An 18,523-nucleotide genomic window follows, 5' to 3' on the forward strand; every position below is an offset into this window, starting at 1 on the left:
TATCAAAGTCCTGCTGTTTAATCTATCAGAAGTCATGAAGCTATTTTTGACACATGTGGCTTATGGAACACGCAGCTGTATGTGCAGTCAGGTATAAGCCTGGGGTGGTGGCCCACTTCAGCAGCACAGCTGGATCTGGTACAGGACATCTGCCCACGATTGAGTTTAGGATGCTTCACACTGCAGAGCATCTGCCTATACCAGTGTTATTCCCAGCTCTTCTAAAGGAAATAGATTTTAAAAGAAAAAAAAAGAACCACCATAGGAGCAGCAGAGTATTTCAGAGATGACAATTCCCCAAGAACAACAGTTTTAGAAAGCAGAAACATTAAGGAAGTTGCAGCATGTTTATATATGATCCATTTATTTAAAACAAAGTATCAGGAGGGGAAAAAATAAAAAAAAAGAAAAAGAAAAAGGACAATATCCCAAGGCAACAGAAAGGAAATCAAATGTATCAAAGCTGTTTCTGAGCTCCCATTACCTACTCACTCGGCAATGCTGACTTCTGAAATTGTACGACACCATTCATTTTAACTCTCATGATGCAAGAAGAAAGAAAAAACTCCCCAATCTTGCCCCCTCTTTTTATTAAATTACCTTAAAAACAGATCTGCAGATCTGTTACTTCAAGGTTACTAATGTTAGTACTATATATATTTATAGATGAGGTATTCCTTTCTGTCTGAAGCACATGAGGTAATAAGTAGCTGGAATTGTCATGTTGATTTATTAACATATTCTCTAGGAGAAGCCCTGCACCTGCATCTGTGCAGACAGAACACCCACGAAGGCTGAACTCACCCCTACACAGCCCAAAAGATCTTAAAAGGAAATGCTCCAAATTTAGACCTGCTCCAACAGGTGTCTTTTACCGTTTCACTTTGCATGACCATAAATATCAGAGGTGGAGCAAAAAGCTCCCTGTCCATTGTAATCGTGCTTTGAAAACAAATACCTTTGCCCCCTCCCAAAGCAGAGGCAGCAGCTATGGAATTCTCATCATTTCCTCACTCCTTCATCCTGTCAAGACCCAAGTCAAAGAGATGTCACTGGCAAAAGCAGGCTCCAGGGATGAGCACATAACTTTATTTTTTTTCTCTTCAAAGGGCCCTAAGCTGGCTCTGAAACATCCCCAAACTGTATTTCTTTCATTCTAGTATCTCATCTTGCAGCTATTTGCCAAAGTGAATGACATGCACAGGCTGTTCATGGCTTTTTATAAGCTCTCATTACCCAAACAGGGAACCATTTCCTTGAAAATGCTTTCCCCAGCAGCATTAGTCTCTCTAGGCACCACCAATAAATTTGTCTTTTGGCTCAGCCTGTTGCACTCCAAAACGTGCCTGAATAGATGTATTTGATATTGTTTTCCAGTTGTTTACTGAGGGAGGATGCTACCTGTGGGACTTGTCATCAGGGTGATTAACAGCACAGGGAAAACAAAAGATAATTTTACTCGCTGAGTTGAAAGCTTTGCCAGACTTGCTCTGGCAAGCAAAGGAGCAAAATCCAGACTCCTTTCTGTGGTGTAACAAGGAGATGCAATCCCAAACCCAAAATGGCTATCCACAACTTAAAAAACCACAACACAAATCAAAACAATAAATCTGGAAAAGAAATGCTAACCAAACTGATAAAGAGAATAACAGGTTACACCATGAGCTTAGAAATTCCACTAAAATGTTTCATTCTGTAACGATTCCATAATTACAAAACACCCCAGTCAAGAGCAAATAAATTTAACACACTCAAAAGGTACTCAGGAAAATGTGTGTTTTCCCCTGTCCCTCCTCACCAGCTGCTCTTTTATGGCAGGAAAGTGAAGAGCATGAAATCCAATGATAGGAAGAAGGCAAAGGTCAGGAAAAAGGTTTTTCTTCAAGGATTTAAATTAGCGTTCTACAGTTTTGCATGTTTTGTCAACACAACTTCCCTCCTGTGAGCAGGGGAAGCCAAAGGGCCTTTGAACCATTTCTGTATGGGGTCTAGATTTTTACCACTAACAAGATTCTTAGCTTTAAAGAAAAGCTCATCTTCCCTCTTCCCATTCCTTTCACCACTCCCTCCCTGTGCCTCCTTCCACTCCCCTCCTTAAAAAGAGAGGAAAAAGAAAATAGAAAAAGGCTCTGAAGAACAAAACAAGCACTGGAGGAGTTCTAGAGTTCATGTAATGAGACCACTACAGCCCTTCAAAGGGACCATTAAAAGCAAAACAAACAAAAGCAACACCCTCAAGATGTCTATTGTATTTTACAGAGGAACAAATGAGTGTACTGGAAATTCTCCCACCATCTTGCCATGAAGTCTGTTATTTCATCAAAACAAAGTCCAGAGATCAAGGAACAGCCAACATGGCAGCTGAAAGTCACTTACATCAAGTGACCCATGAAGAAAATGAAATTTGGCTTGTTTTTTTTCAGTTTTTTTGTTTTTTTTTTCTCTTTCTTTACTATGATGTATTAAAAGACTTCAAAGATTGTTTCAAGCGTCGCTTTTGTTTCTCACATGAGAATTTCAGGAGTTGAGCAGGTCTAGACAACTCAGCAATTAAAACACCATTAGCTGCCAACACTTTGTCTTCCTAGAGCTCCCACAGTTGTTGCTACCCTGGATTTGCCTCAAATGAAATTACTTGATGATTTCCATATATATTTTGCTCCTCTCAGAGCTTCTCAAAGATGGCAGCTGTAGGACAGAGAGAGCACACCAGCATAGAGAGCTCAGATTCAGATGTCAGAGGCTCACCCAGGCAGGTGGGTACTGGCCAAATATTTCTGCTTGATGCTTCAAAGCATCTTTTTTTATTTATTTTTTTATTCTTTTTAACACTTGGCAGGTCTCTTTTTGTTCTTCTACACTATCCTAGCATCTCTGGGCTTTTCTTGGAGGATAGCTAGCACTTTACATTTGCTTTCATAGCTGTGTGTGTAAGAAAGACAAGGAGACAGATAGATTTTTGTCCCATCTGTATATCATCAACACTCCATTTACCAAATCCCAAACAGTTATGCTCAAGATCTGCTGAAGACAATGTAACTGAACAGGTGCTACTGAGGGCAAAGTTTAGCCTGCAGGATAAAGCCTGATTAATTTAGCTATAGGAATGAGAATCCTCTGGTTAGATGAACCTGTAAAATCAGGGGTCAACTAAGATCACATATGTTACAGCAATTTCTAAGTCATTATACCACAGCCACCCTCTAGTGCCAAGAGGAAGCCATAAAGACAAGCTTGTCACTCACAGTAGATAAAATACTCCTCCCCTAGCCCAAAATAGATCTATTAGTCTTCATGTGCACAAACCCACAAAATGCATCGGTGATGAATTTCCTACTCTATGCAAATCAGCTGCTGTGTATGTACAGAAGGCTTGCCTGCAGCTTGGTCCCTGCCATGCCCAAGACAAGCCAGGAGAGAGCCAGTGGAAACATGCTGGGACAGGCTTCTTCCATTACAACAGTTAACAGGGCCCAGTCTCAATCACCTTCCTTCTAGGATAATCCTTAAACTCGGGCAGAGGAGGTGTCATCTTTCCATGGGCACAGAGCATCTCCCTCACATCTGGTAGCAGGATGTTCAAAGGAAGATTACACTAAGCTGTGGCCTACAGCACACACCAGAGGCATTTTCACAGCAGAGATTTATCTGAGAGCATACCCCAGATGTCCGCATCCTTGACTTAAAAGGTACACATGGATGAATTCCCAGCTCTCAAATGGCTGTTTCACAGGTGTCTCATCTCACAGAGGTGAAAGTCTGACTGTCAGCCTGGGACAGACTACAAAGGTTGGCCTCTCAAGGAGCCAACACAGCTTTGCACAGAACATGTCAGACAATGTGTGCCTGAGAAAACTAAAATCACTGTACTGGAGAGCATAAAGAACAAGTAGTCTTTCCTTCTCCTACTAATGGATATGAATTATACTGTTCAGGAAGCTCAGCTTGTCTGGCATATTTGATAAATTCATCCAAGTCCCCAGTGAAGTTTAAGGGTAGATATAGCATGGTTTCTCTAATGAATCTTTTGGGGCCTGGAAAGATAGCTGAGATTTTGTGCCTTAAATGGGTAAGAGGGTCATGAAATCCTGAGAGTCTCTCATGGATACTCTGCAAATCCATTTGGGACTCGACCAATGAGACCAGCATTTCATTTATGGACGTAGGTCTAACACTTCAAAATCTCTGAATCTAAACTGTATCTGACCTATCACAGTATAGGTTTCATTTCAAGAAGAGTTACCTTTTCATGCATTCCTTTTCTTTCCCTGGATTTTTTCCTAATAAAGGTATAAGACAAGCCTATGAATTGGTTCCAGTGACATAACAAATAATGAAATACTGCTCCCTGAATATTGCAAAAGTGGCTTTTCCTCTTCCTTCTCATCCTACTTTGCCTTTAACCATCTCTCCTACTACACAATTATTTTATCTCATCCCAAGTTCAGTTTCTATTACAAGAACTCGTGAGCTTACTTCTGAAGGATGGATCTTTTAATGACAAGTTCTTCATCCAAGTCAGCTTCATTAGCCATGAAGAGCAATCTTTTTCCTGTGTCATCCACTCCAATGAAGTCGCGCTGCTCCACTGAAGTAGAAAATCAAACACAATCATTATATAACCCCACTTTAATGCAGGCTGGAAAAACAAATAGGGACCACCAACCACCCCCAAAATACAAAATCCGACTATCCCAGAAAATCCATGAAATTAATAAATATTGTTGGTAACTTTTTCAACTTCTTGTCAGTTGGGCTTGCTGATATATATAACGGCACTCTAAACATAGCCCTGAAAGGTTTTTGCATCCTTTTTATGAAGATGCCAACTACAGGTCCTGACATGCAACACTCAATTTTGAGCTGTGCTTTCCTTTTCTTTTTTTTCTTTTTTTTTTTTTTTTTTAATAAAAATCCCTGCTACCTGAATTAAAACAACAACGAACTCAAGGCAAGCAGAGAGTTCTTCAAATCCAGCTGCTTCTTCTCATAATGTCTTTCCACATTAGAATTAGGGGGACTGGAGAGGATTATGATTTCAATTAAGACAAGTATTTCGCAACTCATCTCTTTTAGACAAATACCAATACATAAATCACAAATACACATAAAAGTACAGATTCTAAGACTTCTACCATGGATGCTCCTGGGTAGGTTAACTTGGTTTAAATATCTTTTCATAAAACTGTCACCAAGAGAATACCTAACACTCACATATATTATTGTGGCCGTCTGTATCTCCTGCAATCAGTGACTGTGCATCAGCAGGGACTTCAGCCTACTGAAATATAGAGCATTTATTTTTTAACAGTTTTCCACAACATCTGAATACAGTGGTGGCAGCTCATTCCAATTTTCCTCTGTAGTTGAGCCACCACTCTGGTGGCAGCCATATACTGATCTTTACAGATACAGGGTGTACAAGTAAGCCACAGTAAAATTTTAATAAAAATCTTTTTTCTCCCAATAAATACTATTATTTTGGGCCAAACTGGCACATATGTGTTCTCCTAAGTTCTATGCCTTTAATCACATTGGAGTAACAACATACCCTAGAAGTAGCTAATTCTTTAAGACCTTTTCCAGTAAAACTATTTTAAACTTTATTTCTCCCAGGTTTAGGCCCATCCCTTGTTTTACTTATACCTGCTCTTTCAGAGTTACCACAGTAATAACTATTGTTAGAACAGACAAAACTATGCAGCTGTTGAAAGTTCTCCTGTGCAATCTTTGATCCATGTGATTAAGCATACCCTCTTCAGAAAACCCCCCAACCCTTCTCAGGAATTCATTACGCTGCAAAGAAATATGAAAATAGGCCTGAACATCTAACACCAGGACAAAGTAAGTACAATTACAATACAGCTTACTTGCTGTACAAACTCAGAGTAACTCTTGAAAGCAGTGCCTATTTTCATTCTGTGGAGAGCAGTGAAGTTTGAGATTAGGGGCAAATGATCCCTCACCTCTGCCGCTTAGCTGAGGTCTCCTGACAGGCTGGAAATACAACAGTGACTGACTTTCCTCCATCGAAGCACTAACACTTCTCTAAGTTCAGATCCTGCCTGCCCATCTCCTGGCTGTTCTTACAGCAACATATTACACTGCTACAGCAAAACTCCATGCAACAGGAAAAAGGAAAAAAACCAACTTGATGAAAGCAGGACCAAGTACATGACTGACACCAAACTGGATGCTCTAGCTTGTGTGGATAGGTAAGAAACAATCAGTGAAACCATGAGCGTGCACTGTGGGATTTTTTGTAGCAAATACCAGGTCAGGTTTCTCCTTGTACGCTCACAATTAACAACATTACTTCAGTAATTAAAAAAAAAAACTTATACACTAAAATCAATTATCCAGAGGTACAAAAGTGCTGTTACAAATCCCACCAGTATCACTGAGCAAGCTAAAAATAAATGGAAGAACAGACACATAACTAGTTCACAAAATCCCTGCAAGGAAGTATGAGAAAAGTGTTAAAGTGACAGTAATTTTAAAAAATCATTTAAGGTATAAAAATGAAATGCAGGATATGTTTTGCCTCCTCACAAGAGAGAAATAAGGACTTGACACTGCTACTGCAATTTATTAAATACCTTACAAATTAGATCCCCATCAATTTTAAGTGCTTTAATGATCTAAAGAAATCACGACATCACAAGAGAATGCTCAGCACTTTAGTGACAAAAAGAAATAAAATTCAGTCATATTTTTTAAAATGCTTCTAAATAAATCATAATTAATTGACACTTGAGAAAAAGACACCTTTGTTAATGATTCAGTATCCCCACACTTCCAATTAAATGGAGCGGATTTCACATGATGAAGCCTTCAAGACCACCAAGAGGCCTTTTGGCAAACAGAGAATACCAGTGATGACATGCTTGCTGCTTTCAAGACAAGAAAAATAAGCCGGAAAGAGTCACCATCTCCATCTTTTCTGCCTTTCTTTATACACAGAAAGGTTCAGACATTATTTTCCACTCAATCCCTTGCGGGTCATCTTTAAGAACACACCTCCATTCTGGGTATCTGAATTCCTGACACTCTCTGTTTATTTGGGTTACTACCACTGACTAGCACTTTCATCTTGTGTTTTTCTTTTTTATTGCCATTGCTCTTATGCTCAGTTAAAAAAGCCAAAGAGATTATTATCGTCAATATATGATCCCCTAAATATAAAACCCAATGAACTTGACCCTGTAATTTGCAGCTGAGTCAAACATCGCAGGAAACCATCAGGCTGAATTTATAGCACTTAACACAGTGCAATTCATGCTAATTTAAGAGCTGTTCTTATTTTACAGCTCTTGAATGTTCAATAATACCCCAAAAGCAAAAACTCTGTATCAGATTCCATGATGTATGCAAAATAGAATCTTGCTGATACTTCTCAAAAAATTAATTGCTTTGTAGAAACAGTGAAAAAATAAATCTAGTGGCTTGTCATGGGATTCATTTTCTAATGCAAACACTTGAATACTAGAGTCCAAATACATAAAAACCTGTATGTGTTGCAATTTAGAGAAGGAGCTAATAGTGCCACCTACTATGAAAAACTGCCTAACATACTCCATGTTAATATCTCATCTTTGGGTGCTCACAAGCTTTACCAACTTTTACCAAGTTTTAACTATCTGGGATGAAATTTCCAATGCAAGGTGCCTGGCTTAAGAGGAACATTTGAAAAACTTCAGCAAAAACCATTCAGCTGGTTCCAAGGCTAAGGAAAAAAAAAGTGTTTCGCATAAGCGGAAATGGTTTGGTGTCCCTTCCCTTGAAAAGCTCTAATCAAACCTTGAAAAACTGCAGGTTCACTTGCTGTATTCTTCTCTAGTCTTCTATTTTTGCTGCAAAAGCTTCCGCATATTTTATTTTTAAGGACAAATTGTTCCAATTCCTCAGCTCCTACGACTGATCAAATAGCAGGTGCTATCTAAGGTCTTCTGCACCATCAGGTGGTACAAGCAAAGCACACAAGCCACGAGGCTCCACAGCCTTGCTGTGATGACTGTTCAAGGGGAGAGTTTAATCTGTTGTCTTTTTGGAGTCTGTTTTTATAAGGAAATAAAAGTCATAAACTCACAGGGGTGGGGGGAAAAGAAAAAAAGCATAAAAACAAGGATTCTGCAAGACAGACTGGAAGGGAGAGAAAGCAGCCCCTGAAAACTACTGCAAACTGTCTGTCTGTTAGAGGACACTAGACAGGACAGGAATCAGAAGTAACTGATAACTACAGGTAATTATAGGCAGATAAATGAACCAGAAGAAGACAAGAAGCTAGAAGTGGAACAGAAGATGGAACTGGCAGTGAAAGAGAAGAGAAATATATGACAAAGAAAAGCCAGGCTCTCAAGAAGAATCCTTGAGGAAGGAAACTAAGGAAAGAGAACAAGAATGGAGGCTGGTGGCAGCAAGAAGCCAGCATAGGAAAAGAAAGATGGATGGGCTAAGGTAATGTTATTAGCAACAGGGTGCATTTAGTCAAGTAGGAATGAAAGCCAAGAGGGTCTGGTGCTCCCAAAAAATACACTTCCCTCCTTTAGAACCTGGAGAAGAACCTAAAATTCCTGTCTTGGCACTCCCCTGCTTTTAACAAATGACTGACACAGGCCTGGTAGAGTTCATGCTTTATCTGAGACAGTTCACAGGAAACATGTCACTAGTGCTGTCCATGGCAGCTCAAGTCATGCTTTGGGTGGGAGATCTTAGTATTGGGCCCCACAGAAAAACATGAGGGGTGATGAAACACTTCTACATAATGGAATTTTAGTCTTTTCAAGTTTAGTCTTTTACAGATCTGAAAAAACACACACAAATTTTAATGAGTCGTGTAGAGTTATGCTACAAAGTCAAGCACACAGACATAAAAAACAAGCAAAATAAGAATGCATGTACAATCTGATGTGTTTATATTTGCAAAGAGTCTTCAGATAATCTTGTTTATCCTCACAGACCTCCTCACCCCCACCCTGTGTGCTCAGCGCTCACATGCTGGGCGGCTCTATGATGTTTAACCACAAACCCATTAGTTTACAACTCCTGAATGCTCAAATCTGCGCTGTAGCAGTGCTCTTGACAATATTTTATGTGCCATTAGCACTAAGACTGCCTTTCAAAAATATGGGAGTTAGAGCTATTTCAGAGTCCAAGTACTAAATGCTTTCAGCCCTACTAACCTTACACGTTGCTCTACAAAAATCTTCATGCAGAGCCTAAGAAGTTTTCTTTTAAAAACTTATTTCCTTCACTTTCAGAAAACGGTTGGCTTGCATTTCACTCCTCTCTCAAACAGTCTGAAGGTACATTTTCTTACTTGTATTCCAGTAATGCCTCTGAGCTTTAATCAAGGACGAGGACCCACTAAGCTGACAATAATCAAGGCTCAGCATTTTAACAGATATCATTAAAAGGAAATGAGAGGTATGGTATGGGAACAACTGTGTGGTATTTAGTACTTTTAGCATATAATAAAATGGGTATAATAGCCCTGCTCTGCCTTACAGCAGTGCTGTGAGAACAGATACATTAAAGATTACAAGGCACTAAGATATTATGGTAACAGGGACAAGATAAGCATCTAATCAACTCCTTGAAATCAGCGGGAATTTTGCCTAGCAAAAGGCTCCTGGATGCGATTTCTGAAGAGCAATTCAATACATACCATAAGAAGGGAGAATTTCTAGAAGTGTTTGTTACCCACCTCATGTTGGTTGCTTCAGTCAGTGTAAAATTCCCAGCTATAATCAGGCTGATGCTTAGTGCTCTTGAAAAATCTAATGGTTTTAATGTTCATATGTAACAAAAATTCAGGGTTTCATCCAAAACTCACTGAAGTCACCTGGAGCTTTTCCCTTAACTCTTGTGAGCTTTGGATCACAGCCTGCAAGATTACATGAGTCTAATACTTAATTCTGAGCTGGAAAAAACCAAATCACACCCTCACCAGGGAATCTGAGGAAAAATAGGGTATCTGTGCCTTTTTTATTTCTTTTGCTATGGGACTGATAACTAAACATATCGTACATACCTGTGGTTTTTCTATAATTTATTAATAAATATGTATTCCTACCTACATACCTGGCTTTTTTTTCCCTTTCTGTCCTGGTACCACTTCTGTTGGTTCATGAGTTTTCTTCATCAACATGGAGAGAGTAGCATCATGTGTCCGAAAGAGGTCCACAACTTTATATAAATCTACATCTGTGATCAGATCGCAGCTCAACACCAAGACATCCGTCTGTCAAAGAAGGAAAAAAACCAGCAAACCTTTCAGAGATACAAATTACCACATATGGATTAGCATTTGAGGACCCAAAATCAAATACACACTTTAACTTTTTTCTTTTTACTATTTTTTAAATTACCACTGCCAAAAATAGCTCCTGCTTTTTACCAGTGCACTTTCCTTGAGTCCTGCTGCTACTGTTATTTGGTTGATGCTTACCCAGCTCCAGACCATAAAGAATATGTGACCATCTTAATTGTCTTCATCTGCTCCATCTGCTCCTAAGGACAGAGAAGCCATGGCTTTCAGGACCAAGAAGAAATTCTGCAGTATTTTCAACAGGTACTTTTAGTTATATAATGATGTAGAAAAGAAATCTTTCTGAAGAACTCTTTTTTAGCTGACTTTGCATCTGGCTACAAACCACTGGAAAAGATATTTAAACTATGTTATTTTATCGGGGGACAAAAAAACTAAAGACTATCTAGGATGTGATTTACTCAGTAATTGCACTGCGATGGTGGGCTCAGTTTAGAAATACATTTCCTAAAACCAGCAATACTCCATATTACAAGAAAAAAAAAAAAAAGAAGAGGATGTTAGGTCCTATTTAGTAGGAGGTTTGTACTTAATTTTGATCTCAAAGGATTCTGAAGTCCCTTATATAGTTTTTAAGAAAACTGCTGCACAAATCACAGCAACATTGTGACATATTGAGCAAGTCACAACAGCTTCATTAATGGTGCACACTATCAATATAATCCAGCTAAGAACACTTATTTAGAAAAATTCTCTGTATTTCACGTGGGTTGTGGAATATGCTGCCAAAAACCTATGAGTCCAGCAATTAACTTCATTTAAACTAATCCTAACATAATATTTGTGCAGCATGGCCTACAGAAAAGTAGCAAATTTCCACTTTTTGTTAATGATCAACCTTCTAAAGACCTCTCCGGAAGACAGTATTTCTTTCCTGACAGTTACCATTTTCACTTTTTCTGCTACCATCTCCCATGCTAAGCCTCCCTGCAGTGTGACATGGCTGCCTAGTTTTGTCTTTTTAAAAGACAATATTTAATGAGAAGGGCATTAGACAACACTTAGAAAAAGATGAGTTAATTCATGGAGGATTGATCAGTAATAGTACTCTAATTTTTGAAAACTATCAAAAAATAACTAAAGCAAACTATGTCAGGACTGACCTCTCATTCCAGAAAGGTTTTTTACAGAAAAGCTCGCTTTACAGACTTTTTCTAACACTAGGAGATTCCACAGTGTACTTGAGATCAGCTGATCTGGTATCTACATTATTTGACAGGTCCTCCTACAACTGCTAGGTAGTTTCATGTGTTTACCAATAAAGCATTGGAATTCATCATGCCACAAACTGTTGGAGCCACTGATTTGGCATGCTGTGCAAAAGGTCAAGCTCTTCCATTTTCATGTGATTTCTTCCCACTTTACTGAGAAACACCTAGCTGCTTTACAAGAAGGAAGAACCTTCAGGTTGAGAATTTTACACATTCAAAACCTGACCTGCATCACTTCTTTTAATGTATTTTCAAAATGTGTACTTTATATTACAGTTTTGCCCAAGAAAAGTGTTTTAATTAGCACTTCTCTAAAAAAATCCAACATGAACACATTGGAAAAAACCCCAACAGCCCAAACCATTAAAGCAAGTTGCCCAGCACTCTGGAGCAGCCCTGCTCCAACATTCCAGGGTGTACAAAGAAAATAAGAAAAAAATTCAGCTTGGTGTGGAAGCAAATCTCCCGCTTCACAACTGTAAACTGTGAAGAAACACATATTAAATATCCTGGAAAATCCTGCAAAATTTTCAGATATTCTGTTTTTACAAGAGCACGAATGAATTACAATGTTTACAGAAAAGGCCAAAAGGTATTCAAGACCCATATAAATAGACCTGTACTTTTCAAACTCACTTTATAGAAGGAAGAGGTTGCCAGTTTCAAATCTAGATGCATTGAACTCCAGTGGTGAAAATAAGAAATAATAAAATGAGAGAGACTGACAGACCAATAGTCTTATACTAAGGAACGACTATCTGGACCTGTAAAACAAACCTTGTAATTATTTCACATTTTACTAAATGCTTTAATCTGTCACTAATGCAAAAACCCAACAAGCATTTCATAGTTCTGACCAGGCTCCTGGGTTTTTTCTTCTCACTATAGGACAAGCTTTTTGCAAAAACTGAATGCAAGACCCCTGAGGAGCATACGGGAACAGAACCACCAAATGTCTGGTTGCCATCTGTTCTACCCATTTACTCTCCCAATATGTAAATAAACGTCAGTGAGCGCAGGGAACAGTGAAACACACAGTTGCTCTGTAAAGCCCACATTTCTGCCTCTCCTCCTGATGAGCAGAGCAGTGGCCTCAGAAGCACGCTGAGAATACACCATGAAAGGCTCTTTTGGGACTTGACAGCCTCCCCTTTGAAACACCACCCCCCTCATAAATAAAGCCCTCACTGTCTAATGGATGCACTTTTTTTTCCAGTGTACAACTCCTGAACGAATAAACTAATGGCTGAATGAAAAAATAAACTATCCTAGAACCTTAGCAGAAGTGTGTGTTTTTCTTTACGTTTTCAGGGTGGGTGTAGAAGAAAGAAAATAAATGATAGAACTTGTGGGTTTTTTATATATATGCATGCCAAATAATTGCAGTGCACCTTTCCCAAAGAGCCACTGATACAAAGAAGAGAAGTACGTACTTACTACATGCACTCACGTACTAACAAGGGGTATGGGAACATACTTGACTTCATGAATTATGCAAACACCTAAGTACACACACATCTCTTAATGAAATACATGTAACAATGATTACATCAACCCCAAACTATTATACAAACAGATGATAAGAATCAACATGAACTGATTAAAAAAACCCCAGTGAGCACACACCTCAAGCAGAACGACTGCAAAGGAAAAAAGTGCACACATGAATGCACTCTCAACACGTATTACAGCCATGGGCAGGGCAAGGCAAGGGTCTTAAATCAAGAAGGACCATCTAATGGATGGAGCATGAAACAAATACTTGGAATATCTGGTATTTTCCTGCTCTGCCAAACTTGACACATGCCATTTTGTCTGTACTACTTTTATGACCAAGAGAAGCCCTCATCACAGACCAGGGCTCTACCATAGAAGCTGCTATACAGAGCAGGTGAAAGGCCATCAAGTGTAAGAGAACATCATATGATTTTGGGCTGAGGAAAACAGGAATACACTGTATTGCTACTCACAGCCCTGTCCTGCTAGTAGCACAGCTCGTGTTTTTGTGAGCATCGCAAGAGCCACAGAAAAGACAAGGAGAATATAATGCTCCTTCGAAGTGTTAACTTGGGCCTTAGCACTTCCTTTTAACCTCAGATTTGCAATTCACTCACTCAAATGAAAAATTGAGACTAGGCTACTGGCAAGTGGAGAAAAGTGCGATTCTGCAGAGATCACCTGTGGTCCGAGTTTCAAGAAGATCCTTCTGCATCCTTACTGACATCATAAATTAATGGAGCTCTGGGCTTTCAGTCCAACCATCCCTGAATACAGAGTATTCAGTTAAGTCAAGTATGAAAACATGGCACTAGAGTCCCCAAATATCCACTCTACCTTTCTAACACTAACTAACAGCTAACAGCACTTTATCATCAAATGTTGTAAACTGTGAAATGGTCAGATATTAAATAAGTTAAATACTTGATCTGGATAAATAAAACAGTGCCACATAAAACATGAAGAGATTTATGCAAAATAGAGAAAACAGTAAGGAAAAAACACTGAAAACCAGTATGTCAACAATTATATTAAACCCGGCACAATATGGAAAATATACACAAAAACAAGACCAAAAAGCAGATTGTTTCAAGAACTCAGATCAAGACAGCCGATTTAAAAATAGAAAACATGTTTTCAATGGAACTAATTCATACCACAGATCAAAAGATGGATGCAATTATATGGTGTAATATACCAGCATAAATAAAAAGCCTTGGACTTTCTCACACCCCACATACAAAGGCAATGCTAAAAACCCTTTTATATTCAGCAATTATTGCTGGAGCTCTTATGATCAAACAGAAGATGTCAAGGTTACCACAGATAGCTGGCAGCAAATTATGAATTTTTAGTGGTATTCACTATGCTTTTTCTATCAAGTATAGACAAGGGCAGGACCTCACAGCCTAAACTGCTGATGGCCTCAAAAACAGCAGACTAGAAAATGAGAAAACATGTGTTGCAAGGAAACTGTAATATGAACAAAATCAGCCTCAAGAGAAAGAGGAAAACAAATGTCAGATTGCATTATAAACAGAAAAGAAGCAAAACATCCACAAGCAGTAGAACCAGCTTCTAACAGAACTGAAAACAGACAAAACATTGAAGCTAAATGTTAAAAGTTTCCAATTGCAAAGTATTACAGCTAAGACTTTGACATAAAAAGAAAGAAAATCAAGAGATTAGTATACTCAACCTAAGTTAATACATGGACAAACAGAGAACTTTGCATCACTTCCTGCGGTGTCACCAAACAACAGGGGAGAGAGAGAGGAACAAGTTATAATTATTGCTGGAATTAGGACTGAGTTTTATACACAATAGCCTGGAACTTCACCCACATGTTGCATTAACAGTGGGGTTTGTGTATAATGCTTTTTATTATTCTAAAGAGTGGAAAGGGAAAAAACAGTTTTGCTGTGGGCAAGCATTTTGATTGCTTGTTAGCATTCTCCAGGCAAAGATACCTCCCAGCAATTACATTACTCACCACTCTTTAGATCAGAAATTTACATCCAAGGCTTTAGAGAATCCCTTTTTATCTCAGTCTCCCTTGAAGACCTCAAATTTCAACACCTGTGACCTCTTTGAAGCTCTATAGTTATTGCTGCAACTGGAGCAGGGAACCACATTTATTTCTTGATGTCTCTAAGATCTTGTTAGCTACCAACTGAAATAGCCGTCTTTGGCTGGGAATTCCCACTCTCCTTTTGTAATGTCCTTGATGGCAAGATTCAGAAGGAAATAATGATTTAGTACTTTGCTAGCAGACATGAAGCTTTTACCTATTCTACACTCACCTTGCAGCCAGCAGGAAGTTTGCTGTACATCCATAACTATACTAAGGACAGAGGAGAGTGAAGGCACAGAATGTCCCTCAATCTGAAACCCAGTAGCAACCACTCCTCATTAAAGGATGGAAGAATTCTTCTATAAGATGTGTGCAATGTGAAAGCAGCTTCTTAGAGGCTTCTTTTTTCCTTTTTTAAAAAAAAGAAAACAGAAAAGTCTAATGTGGGAGCCAAGGGAGTCTCTTCTAATTTCTTGGATGGCCCTGAATTCATCAGGTGAGGATATCTTAAGGCAATGTGAATGCCTTCACATACGTAACCTGTCAGCATCACTGTTTATCTTCTCAAAGAAAGCTCCAAGAAAGATGCCAGAAGCTGGGGAGGAGACTTAACCCCAGTCCCATCATATGGCTCATTCAATGTTTTGTATCAGATGGGATCATACAACGAAAACACCATTTTAGGTTATCTTTGCATCTCATGAGCTACCATCCAAAATCAATATTTTTTAATTTACATACATATAAGCTAGGAACAGGAAAGATATTCAAGCCTAGAAGGCATCCTGTCTCCTCCCAGAAGGAAGTCTTGTTACCTATGCTCAAACTGACATGTGGGGTGGAAAAGGGTAATTTACAGTTCCCAGCAACCAAACCCAGAAGTTTAGAGATGAACAGAAGTTCATAAACTTATTAAGGATGTTTTCAAAGCAGGACATTGATATTACGACATTTAGTGAACTCTAAAACTTCTGGTCTGGAACATAAGCTTTGCAATCCACCTTTTCCTCTGGTTTCAACTAAATCAATCTTGTCCTGCTTATACAGTATTCCAAAAGTAATTTTCCCAGCTTATTCCTCTACCCATATCACCCCTCTTCACTGGTTCTGTTTTCTATCACATGAAGCACAAGCTGTTTACTGTCCTTTTAATAGCCCATCCTACCCACATGTCATGCACTTAGCAAATCTACCTCACTTCAATATGAGATGACAGCCCTAGTATCTATTTGTATCTTCTAAAGGGTGCGGCTTTAGCCTCTGCTTTTTGTTTGTTTTTTGAGGGTTTTTTGTTTTTGTTTTTGCTTTTCGTTTAGTAAAAGATCTGCTACCCTTACACTTGCAGAACACTGACAATTGTGATGCTACCAGTATGCTGGGGCACTGGACTGACACAGTTGATCTCATCTTGGTTGGCTCTCTCATTTGTCTGAGATCAGGGTCATCTCCTGGGCTTATGTCCCAGTCCTGAGTATGCCACACAGGAGACCATTTTTCTCATCTAAAGGCATCCAGAAGTGTGCACTGTGCCTGCTAAGGCTCAGGGGAGCACCCCAGAACCCAGACCCTGAATTTGCCAGTTCATGGAAGGAAAGCCTGGCAAGGTAAATTCTCTCCTGGCTCAATGCAGTGCATGGACAGATCCCTTCTCCACAGGCAGAACTCCAGAAAGGAATGGCACTCTCCCCATCATTCCTGTTCCTGGAAGGCAGGTTTCCAGGACTACCTGGACAGCAGCACTACCAGACCTGCTGTGCAGCTGATCTTGGACTCTGCCTCACATGAACAGAAAGGAGAACACAGCAGTCAGGCTCCAATCTCAACAGCAGCAGCACAGCAGGAATTGCTGCCAAAGCCCAGAGCTCAAGCCCAGGCTTAACACTTAGTGTAAGCAGAGCCTTAGGCAGTCAGGTGCTGCAGTCATACACACAATAATAATAAAAAGTAGTCCTAATGGAGCTCAACCGGCTCAACTTATTGAAGGGAAAGAAGGCCTTTGCCCACAGCCAGCAATCAGCTCAACTGCAGATCCCTCAGCAGCACAACAAAAAGCAGGAATGACCAGATTCAAGGGCTAGGAACCAGTGATCAGCACAGGAATAAAATGCAAAGTGGTTTAAGAGGGAGAATAAATATAACCTGGAATAAAGTATCAAAGTATGTAACAGACAATTCATACATTCTAATAGATTAAGAAAGTCTTGCTGTATTTCAGAAACACTTTCACTAAGTCATCCCTCAGTTTTGGGGCTAACAGCCCCAACTTGTGGGTGCAAACTCCCATACAAACTAGAGGATCATAATGGTTCCTTGCAGTCTCAAACTAGACAGTAAATAAAAACCAAAACATACAAGCATGTGTCCTCAGGAATCATTCTGCCATCCTGCAGCTAGTATCAGCACGATCTTAAATTAAAAAAAAAACTCTTTCCAAGGTCAAAACAAGTCATTACACAACACCCAGTTTCAACACTTCTTCAAAAGAAAACCCAAACTGTGATGTACTCTGCAAAGCAGAGGCTCCATGAGACAGCTCAGTGGAACTGCTACTGTGCACCAGTCTGCAAGGAGTGGCAACCACCTGCCTGAAACCCCATCAGACTTGTTCAAATGTTGGGGTTCTTCTCCTCTAAACACTTTTCATGCCATGGTAAATAAAAGCACTAGTATAAACTGTAGATTCCTAAACTATCTTTCACACAATATAATTTTCTCCTCTAGCACCTTTCCAGTTTTTCCAATGTTGTTTGGTCTGCAGCAACTGCTCTTGTAAGAAAAATGTTATGAAAACTTCAAGACCTCCACTGCTTTTTCCAGCACTATTAGTCTACATACAGAATTTTCACCATCTTCCCAGAGAAGTTGAATGAATTTATACTACAGAAGAATATCTAAATTTGTTTCAAGAAGATCTGAATTCACATTTGCTTTTCCATTTTCTGCACAGAACCAAAGAAAAATGAGATAACATGTTTGGGTTTCCCAGTTAACACAGCATGACGAAAATGCAAAATTAAGTTCCAGGCATCCTAAAGTCCACTGATCTTTACCATGGCTTTCACCAAATTAAAGTGACAGAAAACCAGTGCTGAGAAGAGTGACAGCCTCTGGGATAGCCTGTGCTGTTCACAGCACCACATTCCTATTATCAGTGTTACACAACTGTACCAAGCTGCAAAACCAGACACAGGGGAAAACCCTTTCCTGCACGTAAGTCCATGGGCTGACGTTCAGCATCTCCTTCCTCCCATGTTCCCCAAAAACTGGAACTAGGTACTTAAGTTCCAATACACAGTTAGATCTGATCTGAACAATTCCATTTTGGGGAAGAGTATCACCTGCAATGATACCTTTTTTGGACATTTTTCTGGAAGAACCTTCCTTCCTTGCCATCTGCAGCCTTTTAAACTG

At 39.3% G+C, this 18,523-nt stretch overlaps 1 protein-coding gene across 2 annotated transcripts in view; it reads right to left on the bottom strand.

The window, feature by feature from the left end:
- The window catches only part of EIF2B3 (eukaryotic translation initiation factor 2B subunit gamma), a 104,268-nt gene that overhangs the window by 72,920 nt on the left and 12,825 nt on the right, over window positions 1-18,523 (bottom strand). For both annotated transcript variants that reach the window (XR_009278001.1, XM_058842841.1), the window contains exons 3-4: window positions 10,084-10,243; window positions 4,477-4,588 (exon numbers count right to left, since the gene is read on the bottom strand). Coding sequence is in view for 1 of the 2 variants with exons in the window: in XM_058842841.1 (XP_058698824.1) it covers window positions 4,477-4,588; window positions 10,084-10,243 (272 nt within the window). In the remaining variant the exon portion in view is untranslated. The remainder of the gene's footprint in view (window positions 1-4,476; window positions 4,589-10,083; window positions 10,244-18,523) is intronic.

The sequence above is a fragment of the Poecile atricapillus genome, chromosome 7 (assembly GCF_030490865.1).
Source record: "Poecile atricapillus isolate bPoeAtr1 chromosome 7, bPoeAtr1.hap1, whole genome shotgun sequence".
Taxonomy (NCBI): domain Eukaryota; kingdom Metazoa; phylum Chordata; class Aves; order Passeriformes; family Paridae; genus Poecile; species Poecile atricapillus.